Below are 20,602 nucleotides of genomic sequence, written 5' to 3' on the forward strand. Positions count from 1 at the left end.
TTTTTTTTTTTTTTTTTTTTTTTTTTAAAGATTTTATTTCTTTATTTATTTGAGAGAGAGAGAGAGAGAAACAGCATGAGAGGGGATAGGGTCAGAGGGAGAAGCAGGCTTCCCGCCGAGCCGGGAGCCCGATGTGGGACTCGATCCCGGGACTCCGGGATCATGACCTGAGCCGAAGGCAGTCGCTTAATCAACTGAGCCACCCAGGCGCCCTGCACATTTTCTTTTTAAAGTTCTCAAAAAAAACTGTGGGATACAAAGGTCTTTGTTAGAAAATGATTACATGGGGGAAAATATGACAGTGAAGAAAAGGCATGAATGAGCCACAGACCAAACACTCTGCAGCTGCTCACATCATATCCATCATCATGTCTTCTTGATCATTTCTGTCACTGACATTTTCGGGATGTGTGGAAATGAACATGTAAGATATATATGATATCTTTAGAAAGGGCCACCTTCTGAAAGGTAGTCAATTTCATGTGCTTTAATAATGAATCATGGGTCAAAATCAGACAAAGAGGAGGCTATGCTGGAGCACTCTAGGAAACTCCAAGAAGACACAGTGTGTAATAAATAAAGTCCCTGCCTTTCTGGAAGATGATGATGCATGTCAGCCTACGAAAAACATACCATGGGGCACCTGGGTGGCTCAGTCGGTTAAGCATCTGCCTTCAGCTTGGGTCATGATCCCAGGGTCCTGGGATCGAGACCTGAATCAGGCTCCCTGCTCAACAGGGAGTCTGCTTCTCCCTCTCCCTCTGCCCTTCCCCCTGCTTGTGCTCTTGTGCGCTCTCTCTCAAATAAAATCTTAAGAAAAAGGACACATACTGCATGATTCCACTAATATGAGGTATCTAAAGTAGTCAAACTCTTAGAAAGTAGCATCGTGGTTGCCAGGGACTAGGGGACAGCGGAAAAGGGGACTTGTTCCCTAGAGACACATTTTTGCAAGATGAAAACTTTCTAGAGGTCTGCAGCACAACACTGTGTATACAGTTAACACTACTGTATTGTACTCAAAAATGGTTAAAATGTAAATTTTATGTTGTGCTTTTTTACCATAATTTTTTAAAAAAGAACTGGGTGGCTCAGTCAGTTAAGTGTCCTGGGATGGAGCCCTGAGTCAGGCTCCCTGTTCAGTGGGGAGTCTGCGTCTCCCTCTCTTTGTCCCTCCCCCTGCACATGCTCACACGTGCTCTCTTTCTCAAATAAATAAAATCTTAAAAAAAAAAAAAGAGCTGAACACATATGGCAGAATGTTAGGATCTGTTAAAAGCTGGGTGGGTACATGGGTGTTCATTCAATTACTTATTCTCCTCCTTATGTTTGACAGATTTCATAATTTAAATGAATGAATGAATGAATGAATGAATGAAATGAAATGAAATGAAAAATATCCGGGGCACCTGGCTATCTTAGTTGGAAAAGCATGAGACTCTTGATCTTGGGGTTGTGAGTTCAAGCCCCACATTAGTGTAGAGATTACTAAAAAAATAATAATAAGCTTTTAAAAAAAAGTGAAAAACATCTATAATTATTGGCAAGAAGAAAAAGAATGTCTGAAAATTGGTTAAAATTAGTAAGTGAATACTAGGTTTCAACTCTTAAAAAAAAAATCAGTATTTCCTCACTGATTTGAATCTATATCATACCAATATTTTAAAATGTGAAGACCTGGGGCACCCTGCTGGCTCAGTTGGTGGAGCATGTGACTCTTGATCCTGGGGTTGTAAGTTTGAGCCCCATGTTGGGTAGAGAGATTACTTAAAAATAAAATCTTTAAAAATGATAAAATATAAAGACCTTAGATTTTGCAAATTTGTTAGAGACCATTATTACCACAAGTTATTATGAAAACATAAGTCTAACCGTCTAGGTATAAAAGCAAGAACTCCAAAAGCAAGTAACCTTTATCATGATAAGAAATGATATAAAAAGGGATGCCTGGGTGGCTCAGTTGGTTAAGCGTCTGCCTCCGGCTCAGGTCATGATCCAAGGGTCCTGGGATCGAGTCCCACATCGGGCTCCTTGCTCAGCGGGGAGTCTGCTTCTCCCTCTGCCTGCCGCTCCCCCCTGCTTGTGTGCACGCTCGCTCTCTCTCTCTCTCTCTCTGATAAATAAAATCTTAAAAAAAAAAATGATATAAAAAGAAATCTGGAGTGCTTGGGTGGCTCGGTTGGTTAAGTGCCCAACTCCTGATCTCAAGCTCAGGTCTTGATCTCAGGGTCGTGAGTTCAAGCCGCACGTTGGGCTCCACACTGGCCTGGAGCCTACTGGAAGGAAGGAAAGAAGGAAGGGAAGAAAGGAAGAAAGAAAGAAGGAAGGAAGGAAAGAAAGAAAGGAAAAGAAAAAAGAGAAGAGAAGAAATCTAGATTAACACATTTTAGATGTCTCTTTGCATGGAGCCACATAAAGCAGGCCTTCAGAAACTGTCAAACTGAGGTCCTAACCTCAGGTCAGTTTCACCTAAACGCAACAGAGAAGCTAGGTCTTCCCATTACCTGTTTTCAATTCCAAATTTGCCTTGTAAATTCACTACTATAAAAGGTGCTTTTCCATTTAACGTTGGTCATTCATGCAACATTTGAGGACATCTCCTAACCTGGAATGAGGAAGTTCCTTGGTACACAGAGCAACATGAAAACAGTGGGCTATCCTGTACGGTGGATGCCTGCACTTTCAGTTTACACTGCCTTGGTTAGCATTTGTAGAAAATGGTCTTTCAAGTCTCTTCAGTTTTATTTAAATACACTCAGGGACTTAGTATGTTCCACTGATGAAATGTAATTCAATTAAATACAGAGCAGCTGGCATGTACTGGCAAATGAGGTAGAGTTTTTGCAGGCTCCCTAGGATGCTAAAGGGTAAAATACAGGGATAGAATTTATACTACCGATTTTATCTGGGCAGTAGAATATTCTACTGGATGGGTGAAATGGTGGTATTTGAAGGCTCTACCAAATTCTAGGACCATTCAGTAACTGAATATTTGACACTGACTGGAAGGTGGTTGCAATAAGGTCTACCAGGCTTAACGCTAAAAATACTTACGAGAAAAAGAGGTGAGCGCAGAGACAAGAATTTAGAAATGAACATCTAGGTCTAGTCATCAGGAATGTCAGTTTTGGTGATGGCTTAATATTAACTGAACCATTGATATAAAAAAGAACTTTAAAAACTCTTTCTCTCAAACCTCAACAGATCAGCCACTAACAACACGGCTTGATAAGGGCATGCCTGCAGACAGCAGGTTGCGAAGCATGCCCTGGTTTGCTTTCACTGAGACTACGGAGTTTCAGGAATAGAAGCAGCAGGAGAAAGAGAGCTTCTGGCATATTCAAAAGCCATTTCTGACATTGCTCTATTAAAAAGGCACAAAGTCGGGGGCGCCTGGTTGCCTCAGTCGGTTAAGCATCCGACGCCTGATTTCAGCTAAGATCTTGATCTCAGGATCGTGAGTTCAAGCCCTTCACTGGGCTCCGTGCTGGGTGTGGAGCCTACTTAAAAAGAAAAAAGCATACAGTCATTTCAAGACTATTGTGTATGCTAAGTTGTACTTTACTTCCCAAGATAAGCACTGCATATCCTGTACCAGGGCATTCCTGATACACAGCTCCTAAACAAAACAGATCCTCTGTCCAAAAAGGCATTGAATAGGACACTAAATGCGGATAGTTTAAACATACACCTCTAGGCAGAAGTAACTATTTATGTACGCCTCATATTTACAAAGCACTTTTCAGATCTAGGAACTTATTTGACAGTTAAATGGAACAGTCCTGGGGCACCTGGCTGGCTCAGTTGGTACAGTGTGTGACTCTTGATCTCGGGGTTGTAGGTTTGAGCCCCATGTTGGGTATAGAGATTACTTAAAAAAAATAAAATCTTAAAAAAATAAAATAAAAATAAATGGAACAGGGGCACCTGGGTGGCTCAGTCGTTAAGTGTCTGCCTTCGGCTCAGGTCATGATCTCAGGGTCCTGGGATCGAGCCCCACATCGGGCTCCCTGCTCCGTGGGTAGCCTGCTTCTCCCTCTCCCACTCCCCCTGCTTGTGTTCCCTCTCTCAGCTGTCTCTCTCTCTCCCTCTGTGTCAAATAAATAAAATCTTAATAAATAAATAAATAAATAAATAAATGGAACAGTTCTTCAGGGCCATAAAAGTTCTTTGAGCTCTTCCAACCTCCTCTGAACCCCCAAAGCTGTCCAGCACACTTATGTTTGTTTCTTCATGGTAACTACTTAAAATATTTTTTCTTTTTTTTTTTTAAGATTTTTTTATTTTTAAGTATTCTGTACCTCAACGTGGGGCTCGAGCTCACAATCCCAAGATCAAGAGTCACACACTCTACTGACTGAGCCAGCCAGGCCCCCCTAAAATATTTTCCATTTGCCTCAAACCTCTCTACTCCCTTTCCTGCTCTCCCTACCCCTTGTCCCTGCCACCTCATTTTCAGCAAATTAATCAGCTCCGAACTTCAAAGAAAGTATAGAAGTCATTAGAGAGGAATTCTTTGCCAATAAACCTATCACTTGACTGCACTTACACACACTTCCTCCTTCTCTCCTACCAGATTACCCTCCTACAAGGTAAAACTAATTCCTCCAACCTGCATTTCATTTGTCTTTCTTCCTTGGGGATCTCAGGGACCTCTTCTGCAAACAATCCCTCTCTCTCTTTCTCTACTAGTTCCTTCCCATCAAGAATTTTAAAAATACAAAAATAAAATCAAATAAGCAAAATCTCACCTCTGATTTAGCTACTAGTCTCTGTCTTTCCTCCTTATCTAGACTAGATAATTTTAGCTAGATTTCTTTTGTTTTTTTAAAAGATTTTATTTATTTATTTGAGAGAGAGAGCATGAGCGAGAGCACAAGCAAGGGGAGCAGCAGAGGGAGAGGGAGAGAAGACTCCCCGCTGAACAGAGAATTCGACAGGGCTTGATCCCAGGACCCACGGATCATGACCTGAGCTGAAGGCTGAACCACCCAGGCGCCCCTTAGCTAGATTTCCTTAACAGTTGTTACTAACAATACTTCCTGATTTCCCACTGCCATCTATCTGGTTTCTGCCCCTAACTCTATGGAAACTGCCCTGGCTGGTCACTAATCTCCAATTTAACATAAAGTTCAATGGCCATTCCTAGGTATTTATTTACCCAATGAAAATATATGTCCACAAAAAACTTGTACAAGAATTGTCCATAGCAGTTTTATTCATAATATTCCAAACTGAAAAGAACCTAAGTATCCATCAATTAAAGAATGGATAAAGATGCTGTGATAAATTTATATAATGCAGTATTAACAATAAAGAGAAACAAGTTACTACTATACATACAATAACAGTGATGAATCTCAAAAATATTGTGTTGAGAGAAATAAACCATATACAAAACAATACATATTGTATTATTCCATCAATATAACTTCCAAGAACAGGCAAAATTAATCTACAGTGATAGAAATTAAACTGTGGTTACAAGGCTGGGGGATCTTCTTTTGAGTGATGATCATTTTGGGTGGATACAACTGCCAAAATTCATCAAATGGAACACTGAAGACTATACCTTAGATTTTTAAGAAGTTTAAAAAAGGACCTAATGTGGCAATAGTTAAACATTAAAAAAAAAATGTAATGGAGATTTTTAAGTTGTATCATACTTGATTTAATACCACTGACCTTTTATCTATTTGGAACACTCTTGCCTTGGCTCTGTGGCATCCACATGCTCCTGGTTATCTCCAACTTCCTAGCTAATCCTTTTCAGTTTCTCCTGTGGGTTCCTAAAGACTGAGGATCCTCAAGTTTCTGTCCTAGTTTGTTCTTTCATTTTATACCCTTTTCCTCTTGAGCAATCACATCCATTCCCATGGCTTCAAAGATCTCTGGAATTTATAAGCTCTCTAAAATCTATCTAGTCCTTTAAGAGTAACTGATCTATCTAGTTGCTTACCGGCCTCAATGACCTCCATGGTCCACAGTCACCTCCATCTCAACAGATTCCCATGAAATTCTCCTTCTGCATTTTCTACCTCAGTGACAAATGCAATCACCAACCCAGTAACTGAAATCTCCCTTATTCTCCAGCCAATCACTAATAACTATCACTCTACCTCCTAAATACCTATCAAATTAATTCACTTCTATTAGACTGTCTTAATTGAGGCTACCATCATACACTTGGATTATTATATCAGCCTCCTAAAAGTCTACTCCTACGTTCCTCCAATATAATCTCCATAGCGCAGTCCAAGTGATTTCAAACCCAATCATAGCAGTTCTCTGTCTCAAAACCTTTAGTACTCTCCCATTTCCCCAGAGTCCAGATATTATGATCTGGACTCTAGTAAACTTCTCTAATAGGTTGGACAACCATTCCAATTTGCCCAAGACTGAGGAGGTTCCCGGAATACGGGGCTTTCCATTTTGTTTTAAGGGGCAGGAGGTGGGGGGTATGGACTTGGTTTTAAAACTGGGATAGTCCTGGGCAAATGAAGACAAGTCAGTCACTCTATCCTCTAGTCTTGTTCTAGTCACAACCTCCTCACATTCTATATCCACCCAATCTTGATTAAAATTCTAGTAGTTAGGGGCGCCTGGGTGGCTTAGTCGGTTAAGCATCTGCCTTCGGCTCAGGTCATGATCCCAGGGTCCTGAGATCGAGCCCCGCATCAGGGTCCCTGCTCAGCGGGAAGCCTGCTTCTCTCCCTCTCCCACTCCCCCTGCTTGTGTTCCTTCTACGCTGTCTCTGTCAAGAAATAAATAAAATCTTTAAAAAAAGATAAAATAAAATAAAATTCTAGTAGTTAATGATACTATCATTTAATAATATTAATAAAAATAATAATACAGAGGCACCTGGGTGGCTCAGTCGATCAAGCTTCTGCCTTCGGCACAGGTCATGATCCAGGGTCCTGGGATGGAACCCCGAGTCGGGCTCCCTGCTCAATGGGGAGTCTGCTTCTCCCTCTCCCCTTCCCCCCTGCCTGTGCTCTTTCTCTCTCTCTCAAATAAATAAAATCTTTAAAAAAATTAATAATACAAATATATATTAAACAACAAATGATAAAGATAATAACTAACCCTTTCATAATACTTACTATATGCCAGACATCACTACTAATTCATTTAATCCTTCTAACAGTCCTATGAATAAAGTACCATTTTATCCCAATTTTGCAGATAAAGAAAATGAAGCTCAGAAAGGTTAAGTGGTATCCTTAACTTCGCAAAGTGGCAAAGTCTAACTTCTAACCATTTGACTCAACAACTCTTACATGAGCTAGTGGATTATTTGCCACGCCCAGAAAAGCCTAACGTATCTCTTGCATCTAGGCCTCTATATATTGCTATTCACACCATCTAGAACTCTTCCTCATCTCTTTACTTTGCTAAATTCTTCCAGTCTGATTCCACCAGAAACTTTTATCTGAACTTCCCAAATTGGGTCAGAATGCTTTAGATGTATTTCCCATGATACTCTGTCTATACATAACACTTATTACAGTATACTTTAATTACCTGTTCTCTAGAGCAGAAGCAGTGTATCTACAGTAACAAGCTACTAGAACAAAATGTCTAAGGAGGATACCCAAACAGGTAGATAAGAAAGTGTGGGTTGTACTTGAGAAGGAATGCTTATGAGAGGTAGTATAACATACTTAAGAATGAGGACTCTGGAGCCAGACAACCTGCTTCAAAATCTCATTGTACCACATATTATCTATGTGACCAAGGGCAAGTACTTAACAGCTCTGTGCCACAGTTTTCCTATCTATAAAAGGAGGGTACTCAACAGAGCTGTTATAAGGATAAATATAAATTGCTTAGAACAGCACCCGGCATTACTACTACTTATCAGTAGTTTTAGGCTAAATGAGAAGAGATTACACAGCTCTATGTCTCTGTCTATTCACTCTTTTCTCCTACTACTGTAAAAGGGTACTGCAGAAGCAAGCAAGCAAAAACAGGCTTTGGAGTTGCATTATGCAAGAGGAACTTTCCTCTTACTTATTCTTTTCACTTTAAAAATATCTTTACTGAGGGGTGCCTGGGTGGTGCAGTCAGTTGGGCATCTGTCTCTTGGTTTCGGCTAAGGTCATGATCTCAGTGTTGTGAAATCAAGCCCTTTTTCTCTCCCTGCCCCTGCCCCCGCCCCCACCGCCCCCCCCCCCCCGCACTCACTCTCTCTCTCTAATAAAGAAATCTTTAAATATGTGTTTACTGAGGGGCGCCTGGGTGGCTCAGTCGTTAAGCGTCTGCCTTCGGCTCAGGTCATGATCCCAGCATCCTGGGATCCAGCTCTCTCCTCAGCGGGGAGCCTGCTTTTCCCTCCCCAGCTCCCCCTGCTTGTGTTCCCTCTCTCACTGTCTCTCTCTGTCAAATAAATAAATAAAATCTTTAAAAAAATAAAAAATAAAATAAAAATGTCTTTACTGAGACATAATCCACATACCACAATATTTACCCATTTAAGGTATACACAATTCAATGGCTTTAGTATATTCAAAGTTGTACAAACATTGCCACAACATACATTCAGAATATTTTTATCACTTCCAAAAAGAAAACCTCATCTCCCCCGCCCCCCCCCAAAGCCCTAGGCAAGCAATCACTAAGCTACTTTCTATCTCCATAGATCTTCTTCTGGATATTTCATATAAATGGAATTACACAGTATGTGGTCTCTTGTGACTGGCTTGTTTCACTTAAAATGTTTTCAAGGTTCATCCATGTTGTAGCATAGATCAGTATTTCATTCCTTTTTATTGCTGAATAATGGTTCATTGTATGAATGTACCACATTTTATTTATCCAATCATCTGAGTTGTTTGTATCTAGATATTTGAGCCATTTTCCAATTTTTGGCCATCATGAATAATGCTACAAATATTGGTGTACAAGTTGTTGTGTGGACATAGGTTTCAGTTCTCTTGGGGATATGTATGCATGTATGTATATAATTGCTGGGTCATATGGTAACTCTACGCTTAAATTGTGAGGAACTGTCAAACTTTTCCAAAGCAGTTGCATTATATTACATTCCCAACTAGCAATGTATCAGGTTCCAATTTCTCAATTTCTCGTCTTAACTAACAGTTTATCAGTCTTTGATTATAGCCATTCTTGTGTATATGAAGTGGTATCTCACTGTGGTTTGATTTGCATTTCCCTTATGGCTAATAATGTTGACCATATTTTCATGTGCTTATTGACCTTTGGTATATATTCTTTGGAGAAATATCTACTCAGATCCTTTGTCTATTTTTGCCTGTTTTTTAAAATTTAAAAAAATTTTTAAAAATTTTAAGTAGGCTCCATGCCCAATGTGGAGCTTCAACTCAAGACTTCGAGATGAAGAGTGCATGCTCTACCAATTGAGCCAGCCAGGCGCCTCTCCTCTATTTTTTAAAATGGGTTGTCTTTTTATTGTTGAATTGTAAGAGTTCTTTATATATTCTGTATATTAATCCTTTATCAGATAGAGGATTTGCAAATATTTTCTCCCATCCTGTGGGTTGTCCTCTTATTTAGCCTCAAGAAATGCAGTTTCAACAAGAGATAAAATAAGAGATGCTCACCTTGAAGAATCTTTAGATTTTTAGTTTTGAGGGATATACTTCTACTCTTGGTATACTTCATTTTCCAAACCACCATTTCAGTCTGGAAACAGACTCCATTTTCAAATTCAGTGCATATTATGGAAGCTTTTAAATTTTTATTAGCAGTTAGTGTCTTTTTTTCAAACTCAATATTATCTTGAACCCAAATATAAGAAACAGCTAAAAGTGGCATTTCATTATAAATGCATTTTTAAAAAAGATTTTACTTATTTATTTATTTATTTATTTATTTGACAGAGAGGGAGAGAGCACGAGCCAGGGGGAAAGGCAGAGGAGAAGCTGACTCCCACTGAGCAGAGAGCCCGACAGGGGGCTGGATCCAAGAACCCCGCAATCACGACTAGAGCCAAAGGCAGACTCTTAACAGACTGAGCCACCCAGGCGCCCCTATAAATGTTTTGTTTGTCTGTTTGTTTTTTAAGATTTTATTTGTTTGCTAGAGAGAGAGTATAAGCAGAGGGAGTGCAAGCAGGGGGAGAAGCAGGCTCCCTGTTGAGCAAGGAGCCCGATGTGGGACTCGATCCCAGTCCTGGGATCATGACCTGAGCCGAAGGCAGACGCTTAACCGACTGAGCCACCCAGGCGTCCCTATAAATGCATTTTTAAGTGCAACCCTTTGACTTTATTCACTCAATGAGAATAAGACTGCTTAAATTCAAAATTTCAAATCAAAGTAATAGATGCCAATAGCAGGTTTATGCACCCAATATACTGAATAACCAAAAGAAACAGAAAGACAATCATGATTCACACAAGATTAGTTCAGAGGATAACCAGGTTTTTAAAATTCTCATACTATGCTTCAGTTATTTAACTGATCTATCAGCGTTAAAGAACAGTATCAGTTAATGTTTCAAGTTGAATCACTAGTTGTAAAAGATAGAGGGAACATATAGTATAGAGGCCTTAGGTATATCCTTTTTGTGGAAAACAACTCTACTTTCACTGAACATAGAAGTAGAAAAGGCATGACGTTTCTATATATATTTAGATTTTCTTAGTCTCATGTTATCTATTCAAACCTGAGAGTGGAAAACTGAACACAACCTCAGGGTACTAGGGTTGATGAAAAACAGCCTACCAGCTGTAACCTACTGGAGTGATTAGATATACTAGAAATGTATTTTAGGACTCTTTCATTAATTTCTGTAAAAAATAAAATGCCACGGACGCCTGGGTGGCTCAGTCGGTTAAGCGTCTGCCTTTGGCTCAGGTCATGATCCCAGGGTCCTGGGATCGAGTCCCGCATCGGGGTCCCTGCTCCGCAGGAAGCCTGCTTCTCCCTCTGCCTGCAGCTCCCCCTGCTTGTGTGCTTTCTCTAGAAAAAAATGCCAACTTAAGGAAACTACACATTTGTTCTCACAAAATAATTATGTACCTATTTCAATCTCTTTTGTTTAAAAGTAGTTTAAAGCAGGGCGCCTGGGTGGCTCAGTTGGTTAAGCGACTGCCTTCGGCTCGGGTCATGATCCCAGGGTCCTGGGATCGAGTCCCACATCGGGCTCCCTGCTCTGCGGGGAGCCTGCTTCTCCCTCTCCCACTCCCCCTGCTTGTGTTCCCTCTCTCGCTATGTCTCTCTCTGTCAAATAAATAAATAAAATCTTTAAAAAAAAAAAAAAAAAAAGTAGTTTAAAGCAAAACAGCAACCACCACCACCACAACCTTATGTTAAAAAAATAGAAATTTAAGTTCATTTTGTAAGAAGGGATTGCTCTTTTTTTTAAGATTTTATTTATTTGTTTTACAGAGAGAGAGAGAGAGAGACCGAGAGACCAGGAGAGACAGTGTGTGTGCACACAAGCAGGGAGAGGGAGAGGGACCAACAGGCTCTGTGCTGAGCATGAAGCCCATGTGGGGCTCGATCTCAAGACCCTAAGATCATGACCCTGAGATCATGACCTGAGCTGAAATCAAGAGTCAGACGCTTCACTGACTGAGCCACCCAGGTGCCCCTAAACCCATTCTTAAATTCGCAACAGGGCAATTGCTAACTCCATGACTTTTATACTTCAAACCTTTCTTTTCCATCTCCTCACACATTAACTATTGCAATAAGCTCTTTACCACTCTCTTTGCTCCAATCTCATCCTTCCAGTCTAATAACACTGCCAACTGTCTTATATTGTTTTTGTACACCATTAAAATTTTCATTGCATACAACACTGTAATATAAATTTAAAAGTTAAAAAGAATTATTTCCAATAGCTTAACAAATCAAATCTTTTCATTTTTACTGGTTTTCTACTCTAACTCTTGCTATCCATATGCATACATAATTTTTATAGCGTTGTAATTATAGTATAGATAACATTTTGTATTCAGTTCTTTTCATTTCTGTAAAGTATTCCAAGTTGCCAAATAATCCTCACAGTGATTACTTTTAATTCACATTTAACAAATTAATTTTCCTCTCAAGACATTTAGCATTTTTCTCATTACATGCTAGGCACATATCATTTTGTCATAAAAAGCACTCTTAGGGCGCCTGGGTGGCTCAGTCATTGGGCGTCTGCCTTCGGCTCAGGTCATGATCCAGGGTCCTGGGATCAAGCCCCGCGACGGGCTCCCTGCTCAGCAGGAAGCCTGCTTCTCCCTCTCCCACTCCCCCTGCTTGTGTTCCCTCTCTCGCTGTGTCTCTCTCTGTCAAATAAATAAATAAAATCTCTTTTAAAAAGATAATAAATAATATTTTAAAAAGCACTCTTTTAATTAACGTGTTTATAAATAAATATAGTTTTTTGGGCTAGGGGTATGAAGTAGATTACATCCTTAAATTCCAGGTTTAAGATTACTGGATCAAAAACTGTGAGCCTTTTTATGACTATTAAAATTTGCTGCCATTACTTTTTAAAAGTGTTGCACTGACTGCCCTGCCACCAGTAACATAATGACTATGCTCATTTTACCACATCTTATTGACCCTGGCTATTACACTGGATGCTCCAAGAACAGATGGATGATTAGTCAAAAAGACTAAAGGGAAGCATAAAATGATGTACACTTTAAATATTTTAAATAAACATATTCATTCACCAATTTTTGATAGAAGGCCAAGGCCCTTTCTCTGAGAATTGGGTGTGTGGATCTATTCAGCATCAACTTTTTTACAAAAGTCACTAGCATGATGCATTCTAGTTTGGGTTACTTTTTTTTTTTAAAGGGTTTTGTTTTGTTTTTAGATTTTATTTATTTGAGAGAGAGAGAGAAGCAGCAAGAGGAGGGGCAGAGGGAGAGGGAGAAGGAGACTCCCTGAGGAGCAAGGAGCCCTTTGTGGGACTCGATCCCAGGACCCTGGGATCAGGACCTAAGCCGAAGGCAGACGCTTAACTGACTGAGCCATCCAGGTGCCCCAAGTCTGGGTTACTTTAAAGAAGAGCAAGAACTTAAGATCCTTTCAAATGAATCCTGAGACAGAATCCTCCAGATCTGAACATTTTCCCCTATGATTGTTTATAGTTGTACTACTTATAGGTCTAAGTCCAGTTCCTTGGTCTGACATTCAGGCTACTTTCCAATCTGGCTCCCATGTACTATTTGAATTTCATCTCCTATTATTTTCCTTTAGGTCTTTACATTTACCATGATCAAGTACTAAAAAAAAAACATGTTAGATAAATATCTAGGACTGATATTTTGAGTAGTATATGTATACATGTACACATGTGTATGTGTTATACATACATGTGACTATGTGTATACACACATGTATATGTATTAAGTATGTGTGCGTGCACACACAAGCTTTTAGAGATACAGAGAGGTAAAAAAGAAGTGGTGTTTGACTTTAAGAAACTCATTCCATGGTGGGACACAAGTGAAAACAGGTCATTAGGGGCGCCTCGGTGGCTCAGACAGTTAAGCTTTGCTAAGTCTGCTTTCGGCTCAGGTCATGATCCCAGGGTCCTGGAATCAAGCCCTATGTCAGGCTCCTTGCTCAGCAGGGAGTGTGCTTCTCCCTCTGCCCCTCCCCTGGCTCATGCTCTCTCCCTTGCGCTCTCTCTCAAATAAATAATAAAAATAAAATTAAAAAAAAAAAGGTCATTAAAACACAATGTGGGGGGGAACCCCACAACAATTAGAACAACTATCAATATTTTAAATGCAAATCTTCAACCAAGTAATTCTTCTTGGGACTTATTAGACATTCTCAAGTGTGCAAAGTTCATTGTAGTATTATTTACAATAGTAAAAAATAGTCAACAATCTAAAAGTGCACCCAGGGGCACCTGGGTGACTCAGTCGTTAAGCATCTGCCTTCGGCTCAGGTCATGATCCCAGGGTCCTGGGATCGAGCCCCACATCGGGCTCCCTGCTCAGCGGGGAGCCTGCTTCTCCCTCTCCCACTTCCCCTGCTTGTGTTCCCTCTCTTGCTGTGTCTCTCTCTGTCAAATAAATAAAATCTTTAAAAAAATAAAAATAAAAATAAAAGTGCACCCAAAAGAATAAATTATAGGACATCCATAAATGAAACATGCAGACATGAAAAAGAATGGGATAAATATGAAATGGTAGGAAATATATACAAGATATATTGCAAGTGGGGGAAAAGCAAATTGCAGAAGAGTATTTATGGTATGACTGTACTGTTTTTTTTTTAAAGATTTTATTTAGGGGCGCCTGGGTGGCTCAGTCGTTAAGCGTCTGCCTTCGGCTCAGGTCATGATCCCAGGGTTCTGGGATCAAGCCCCGCATCGGGCTTCCCGTTGAGCGGGAAGCCTGCTTCTCCCTCTCCCACTCACCCTGCTTGTGTTCCCTCTCTCGCTGTGTCTCTCTCTGTCAAATAAATAAAATCTTAAAAAAAAAAAAAAAAGATTTTATTTATTTATTTGAGAGAGAGAATGAGAGACAGAGAGCATGAGAGGGAGGAGGGTCAGAGGGAGAAGCAGACTCCCTGCCAAACAGGGAGCCCGATGCGGGACTTGATCCCGGGACTCCAGGATCATGACCTGAGCCGAAGGCAGTCGCTTGACCAACTGAGCCACCCAGGCGCCCCTTATGGTGACTGTACTGTTTTTAAAAATGTACATAAATATATGTATATGCTAGTATTTACATTTAAAAACTCAAGTGGTGGGAGGCCTGGGTGGCTCAGTCGGTTAAGCTTCTGCCTTGGGCTCAGGTCATGATCTCAGGGTCCTGGAATCGAGTCCCGCATCTGGCTCCCTGCTCAGCGGGAACCCTGCTTCTCCCTCTCCCACTCCCCCTGCTTGTATTCCCTCTCTTGCTGTGTCTCTGTCAAATAAATAAAATCCTAAAAATAAAAAATAAATAAAACTACTTTAAAAAGTTACTATAAAGAAAAGCATTAACAGAGTAAGGAGCACCTAACTTTGCCTCAGGGATGCAAAGATGACGATATGTAAATTTGGGCATAAAAACACAAGTAAACAATTCCTAGGGGTAGGAGAAGTAGAAAGGGCAGTCTAGGCTCAGGGAACAGCTTGTAATTGTCACTGGCTCTTCCATGGTGCCTCTGGCCCTCACTAGCCGGATCTCAGTCATCATTTGAATCCTACAGTATTTGCTGCTATTTGGCTTGTAGCCCAGGTCACCGGGAATTACGAATCACATTTTTATTATCATAGGTTTCATCTGTATATGGCTTAATAATTTGCTGGTATGCTCCGCATTTGAATCTTGCTCAGTTCCCGGGCAATTAACCTGCTGCTGAGCTTCCGTTTTCTCTTTTGAAAAAATGGGAGAATATCCACCTGATAGGGCTATGTAAGAAAGGAAATAAATACATAAAGACCTTAGCACTCAAGATGTACTCAAAACCTGCCAGTTTTCTTTCTGCAGGTGAGGAAAGTGAGGTTTACAAACTTCGTTTGTGGCTGAAGGGCTTGATTCCTGATATCTACTGCTCCTCTCTCCTCTTAGCAGTCCTTAAAATCCCACGTCCAGTCTGCCCAATTAGACTATAAGCCTTCTAAGGTAGGTACTGTGTTCTATGGGTCTTTAAAATTTTGACACCTAAGATTATATACTCAATGAATATCTAATGAGTTTAACATAACTCATGTTGCAGAGTGCTTTACAAATGTCCTCCACTGTATACATCCAGTCATGCTGACCTTCCTGCTTTAGCACATACTGTTCTGTGTCACTTATCTAAAATATCCATTCTACCACCATTCCCTTATTCTTTGCCACAGAACTCTATCTCCTTCATAGTACTTATCAGAATTTCTAAGTGAACTCTAAGTTCCATCATGGCTGGGCCCCCATCTGTTGTTCACCCCTGAATTCTCAGTGCCTACAAGAATGCCTGACGCATGGTATATACTTACTAAATATTTGTTGAACAAATGAATATAATTCGTATAAAGACATGGCTAATGGGGGCGCCTGGCTGGCTCAGTCATTAAGCGTCTGCCTTTTGCTCAGGTCATGATCCGATCCCAGGGTCCTGGGATCAAGCCCCGCATCAGGCTCCCTGCTCCCTGGGAAGCCTGCTTCTCCCTCTCCCACTCCCCCTGCTTGTGTTCCCTCTCTCGCTGTCTCTCTCTCTCTCCAATAAATAAATAAAATCTTTAAAAAAAAAAGAGGACATGGCTAATTAACTGCCTGAGACAGGTCTAAGACTAGGTCTTCTTTTATTCCAATGCTCTTTTCATCATGCCTCACCTTTTATAATATGCTATTGTACTGTGCGTATATAGCATATATAAACTGCCATTCATTTAAATGATTCCAACTTCTTGTGACCATTACATCTACACTATATAAAAAAAATCTCTATTTTGCAATACAAGCCCAAATGCATTCATTGTTATTTAAAGATGTGCATAAATAACACAAAAACTTCCCTGCTATCCCATATTATGTACAGATTCAAAATACTGTATCTTTCTAGGAACTACAGACTCTTATATTTTAAAAGTTAAAGAAGTTAAAGAAGTTAGGTATGTGGTATGTTACTGAATAACTCAGCTAAGAGACTAGGCTTGAGCCAATCATTGGTTCAAGTCATACCTTTGCTGTATAATAAATGGACAAGTTACTCCAAACTTCAGTTGACCTCCTGTAAAACAGGGATAACGCTAGTACTTGACTTAGGTTCATAACAAAGATAATAGTTTTATGTATATATGTAAACCACTCAACAGTGGAAATTAAGTGCTAAGTAAAGTGGTATTTTAAGTACAAAAAAAAAAAGTAGTTTGTGGCGTTAAATGCCTGTGTCTACACATTAATGGACAAGTTATTTCCCCAGAGTGTAGAGTTCCCACTGCTGCATAGTTTTAATATAATTTATTTCATGAAATAGTTGATAATGGGATTTTAAAGTTTATTTATTTATAATCTCTACACCTAATGGGGGGCTTGAACTCACGACCTGGAGATCAAGAGTCGCATACTCTACTGACAGCCAGCCAGGTGCCCCTGCAGCACAGTTTTAAACTGGGATTAGATTTATGGGAAAGTGTGGACAAAAGTGTATCACTGCTTTCAATTTTTTTTCTATGAGGGAGAGGGAGATTTCTCAGTCTAAATCCATCTTAAAAACAAAATCATTTCGATTGACAGTACAATAAAGTTTAAAACACTGTCCTATAAAGGCCATCCCTTAAAATGAATGCAAACTAAGCACAGAAAGGAGCAGCGACACAACACAACTCTTTAAGAAATCATTATGTCCTGAAATCAAGCCAGGGGCAAAAAGACTCAGAACTAAGTAAAACCTCAGATTTAAACAAAAACAAAAACAAGAACTAGATAAAAACTTCAAAATTAAGTAATCACAAAAACCTCAGGACTCAGAAAGTTCTCCTGAGGCACCTGGGCGGCTCAGTCGGTTAAGCATCTGCCTTTGGCTCTGGTCATGATCTCAGGGTCCTGGGACTGAGCCCAGCATGGGGCTCCCTGCTCAGTGGGGAGTGTTTCTCCCTCTCCCCCTTGCTTGCGCTCTCTCATGCTCTCTCTCAAATAAATAAATCTTTATTTTTTTTAAAGGTTTTATTTATTCATTTAAGAGACAGAGAGAGATACAGAGAGAGCACAAATGGGGAGAGTCAGAGGGAGAGGGAAAAGCAGACTCCCTGCTGAGCTGGGAGACCGACGCAGGGCTCGATCCCATGACCTGGAGATCATGACCCAAGCCGAAGGCGGACGCTTAACTATCTGAGCCACCTAGGTGCCCCTTAAAATCAATCAATCAATCAATCAACCAAGAAAGAAAGTTCTCCTAACATGTTCATAAACTGCATATGCATCATAAGTAATAATGGCTAAAGTAACGGTGGAGGCATAATTCCCCAATCTAGCTAGGTCATCATTCCATGAAGGACATGATGAATGCATATTCCACTGCAATATCCCAGCTTGCAGCAAAGGGCTATGGGCATTTTACAAATCATCTATTTGATAAAGACTTTTACACAAAGAAGGCTTACAACTCAATAATAGACAAACAATCCAATTTCAAAATGGGGGAAAGATCCAAATAGACATTTCTCCAAAGAAGGACATACAAATGGCCAACAAACACATGAAAAACATGCTTAACAACATTGGGAAATGCAAATCAAAATCACAAGAGATACCACTTCATACCCACTAGGATGACTACCATCAGAAAGACTGATAATAACAAGTGTTGGCAAGGATATGGAGAAATGAGAACTCTCACATTGCTGAGAGGAATGCAAAATGGTGCGGCCACTTTGGAAAAATTTGACAGTTCCTCAAAAGGTTGAGCATAGTGTTATTGTATGACCAAGAAATTCTACTCCTAGGTATATAAAAATATCTGAGAGAGAAGAAAACGTATGTCCACACAAAAGCTTGTACACAAATGTTCACAGCAGCGTTAACAGACAAAAAGTGAAAACTCAAATGTCCATCAATAGATGAATGTTTAAATAAAACTTAGGTCCATACAATGAAATATTATTTGGCAATAAAAAGAAATGAGGTACTAACACAAGCTATAACATTAATGAACTTTGCAAATATGCTGTGAAAAAAGCCAGTCACAAAGCCCACATACTGTGTGATTCCATTTACATGAAATGTTCAGAATAGGCAAATCTGTAGATTAGTGGTTGGGGAAGGGGGCAGATCTAAGGGTAAATGGGGAGTAATTTAACTGGTAGTTTCTTTTAGGGGTGATGAACATGTTTTAACATGGACTGTGGTGATGGGGGCACAACAAAATTTATTAAACCTACCTAATTACATACTTCAAATGGGTGAATTGTAAGGTATGTAAATTATATCAATAAAGATATTATTTTTAAAAAATAAAAGGGTGCTATAGAAAAAATAGCCACTCAAGTATTTGTAAACCGCCAATAATTTCCAAAGTAGTCAAGATACGCCTGGATAAAATTAGTTATGCATCTTATCTTAGTGATCTCATCACCTGTTCTCTTACTAAACACTTTAATAATGAACTTAAACTAGGCATCCAGTAAGAGCAAACATTAAACACTGCACAGATTTTTAACTCAGCAAAACATGTATCTTCTAGTAACACTCAGGAAAAAGACGACCACAACCTTGAACCTACAATTTTTCATCACACCCCTACTTGATCATACCAGCTGATTAAACACCTCAAAGGCTGAAGCGTATTTTAAACAAGCAATGGTTTTCTTCCTATTTTTTGCTTAGCTTCGTTAATGGGGAAAAAAAATGCTTTAAAAGAAGCAACAGGGGAGGGAATAAAAATTGGTTCACGTTCCACAGTAATATAGTACAAAGCAACTGAAAGATTCGTTAACTCTGGCCAAAACCGAGAAAAAGGGGCAATGATAAAACTGACAACTTCTAATATTCGATGTTAGGCCCCAGTAACCTAAAAATTAAAAAAAAAAAAAAAAAAAAAAAGTGAGAGAAACAAGAAATCTGTGCACGATATGGGTGGGAGGAAATTCTGGGTGCGATCTGCAGACGGGATCCTGAGCGGGCCCTGGGCCAGGCCTGCCGCCGACGTCGGGATGGGGCCTGGTGCGGACCGTGGCCCGGCGTCGGCGTCCCGGCCGGAGGAGCTTTGCCTCGGCGGCGTCTGGGGACTCGCCCCGCGCGGAGGTCAAGCCGAGAAGCGCCGCCAGGCTCCCGAGGGCTCCACCCTCCCCTCTTTCACTCCCTCCCCTCGGCGGTCCCCTGAGGGGAACAGGCGGGGCGCAACGCGCAGAGACGAGGGGGGGGAGGGTGCGTCCTCAGCGAGAAAAGCTCCGCCGCCCCAGAGTGGCGGCCGCGGGTTATTAATAAACTCCGCTTCTGCCCAGGCGCCGCTACCGAGGCCGGCCGTAGGATCGGCAGGGCCTGCGGCGAAGGCTGAGGAGCCGGAGTCAGAGCCCGGGCCCGAGCGGGCCCGCGCCGCCGCGCTGAGGGCGGCGGCCGGGCGGAGAATAATGCACACTGGGTAAAAACACATTTATATACGAACCTCCGAGAAAATTTTCCAACAATTCCTTCGTCCGACCACCATGCACCAGGACAGGAAACAGCCGCCCGGCCCCCAGGCCCCGCAACCCGCATAGCGAGTCTGAGGCCCGCCCCCAGCCTCCATTGGGCGGCCATTACGTCACTCACGAGACGCTTCCTGCTTGCGATTGGCTCAAATTTAGGCGACGCGAAAGGAGACCGCCTCATTCACGCCCCCTTTCCGTGACGTTAGCCTCGCCTGGCCTTGCAGCCAGCGCCTGAATGGTTTGTGCAAAGGGCGGAATCAAAGTTCCTCTGTCTGACTGGTTGGCAGAACCGCTCATCCTAGAGAGATACCGCCTCGCTGACAAGTGATTTATGCCGATTCTGGGGCCCCAGCGGGAGGCGCCATTTTGTAGCGAGGGAGGGAGGCTGGTCCTTGTGACTAGCCGGGAGGGAGATGGAGTGACAGGCGCCATTTTCCCCACAGGGGCTAGGAGGTGGCCTTGGGTCTCCCGGTTGGCTTCCCGGAGCGCGTTCTGGAGATTGGTTGGGCTTTGCCTAGGGCTTGCCGAGTGTCGCCCCGTTGGGAGGAAAGT

General features: G+C 41.2%; 1 protein-coding gene across 4 annotated transcripts in view; it reads right to left on the bottom strand.

The window, feature by feature from the left end:
• ZNF143 (zinc finger protein 143) overlaps positions 1-20,344 on the bottom strand; it is a 65,822-nt gene extending 45,478 nt beyond the window's left edge. For 2 of the 4 annotated variants that reach the window (XM_032427166.1, XM_032427167.1), the window contains exon 1: positions 20,026-20,344. Coding sequence is in view for 2 of the 4 variants with exons in the window: in XM_032427164.1 (XP_032283055.1) it covers positions 20,026-20,067 (42 nt within the window). In the remaining 2 variants the exon portion in view is untranslated. The remainder of the gene's footprint in view (positions 1-20,025) is intronic. The other 2 variants (XM_032427164.1, XM_032427165.1) reach the window with 1 other exon arrangement.
• Positions 20,345-20,602: the final 258 nt, after the last annotated feature.

The sequence above is a fragment of the Phoca vitulina genome, unplaced genomic scaffold (genome assembly GCF_004348235.1).
Source record: "Phoca vitulina isolate PV1807 unplaced genomic scaffold, GSC_HSeal_1.0 scaffold36, whole genome shotgun sequence".
In the NCBI taxonomy this organism is placed as follows: Eukaryota; Metazoa; Chordata; class Mammalia; order Carnivora; family Phocidae; genus Phoca; species Phoca vitulina.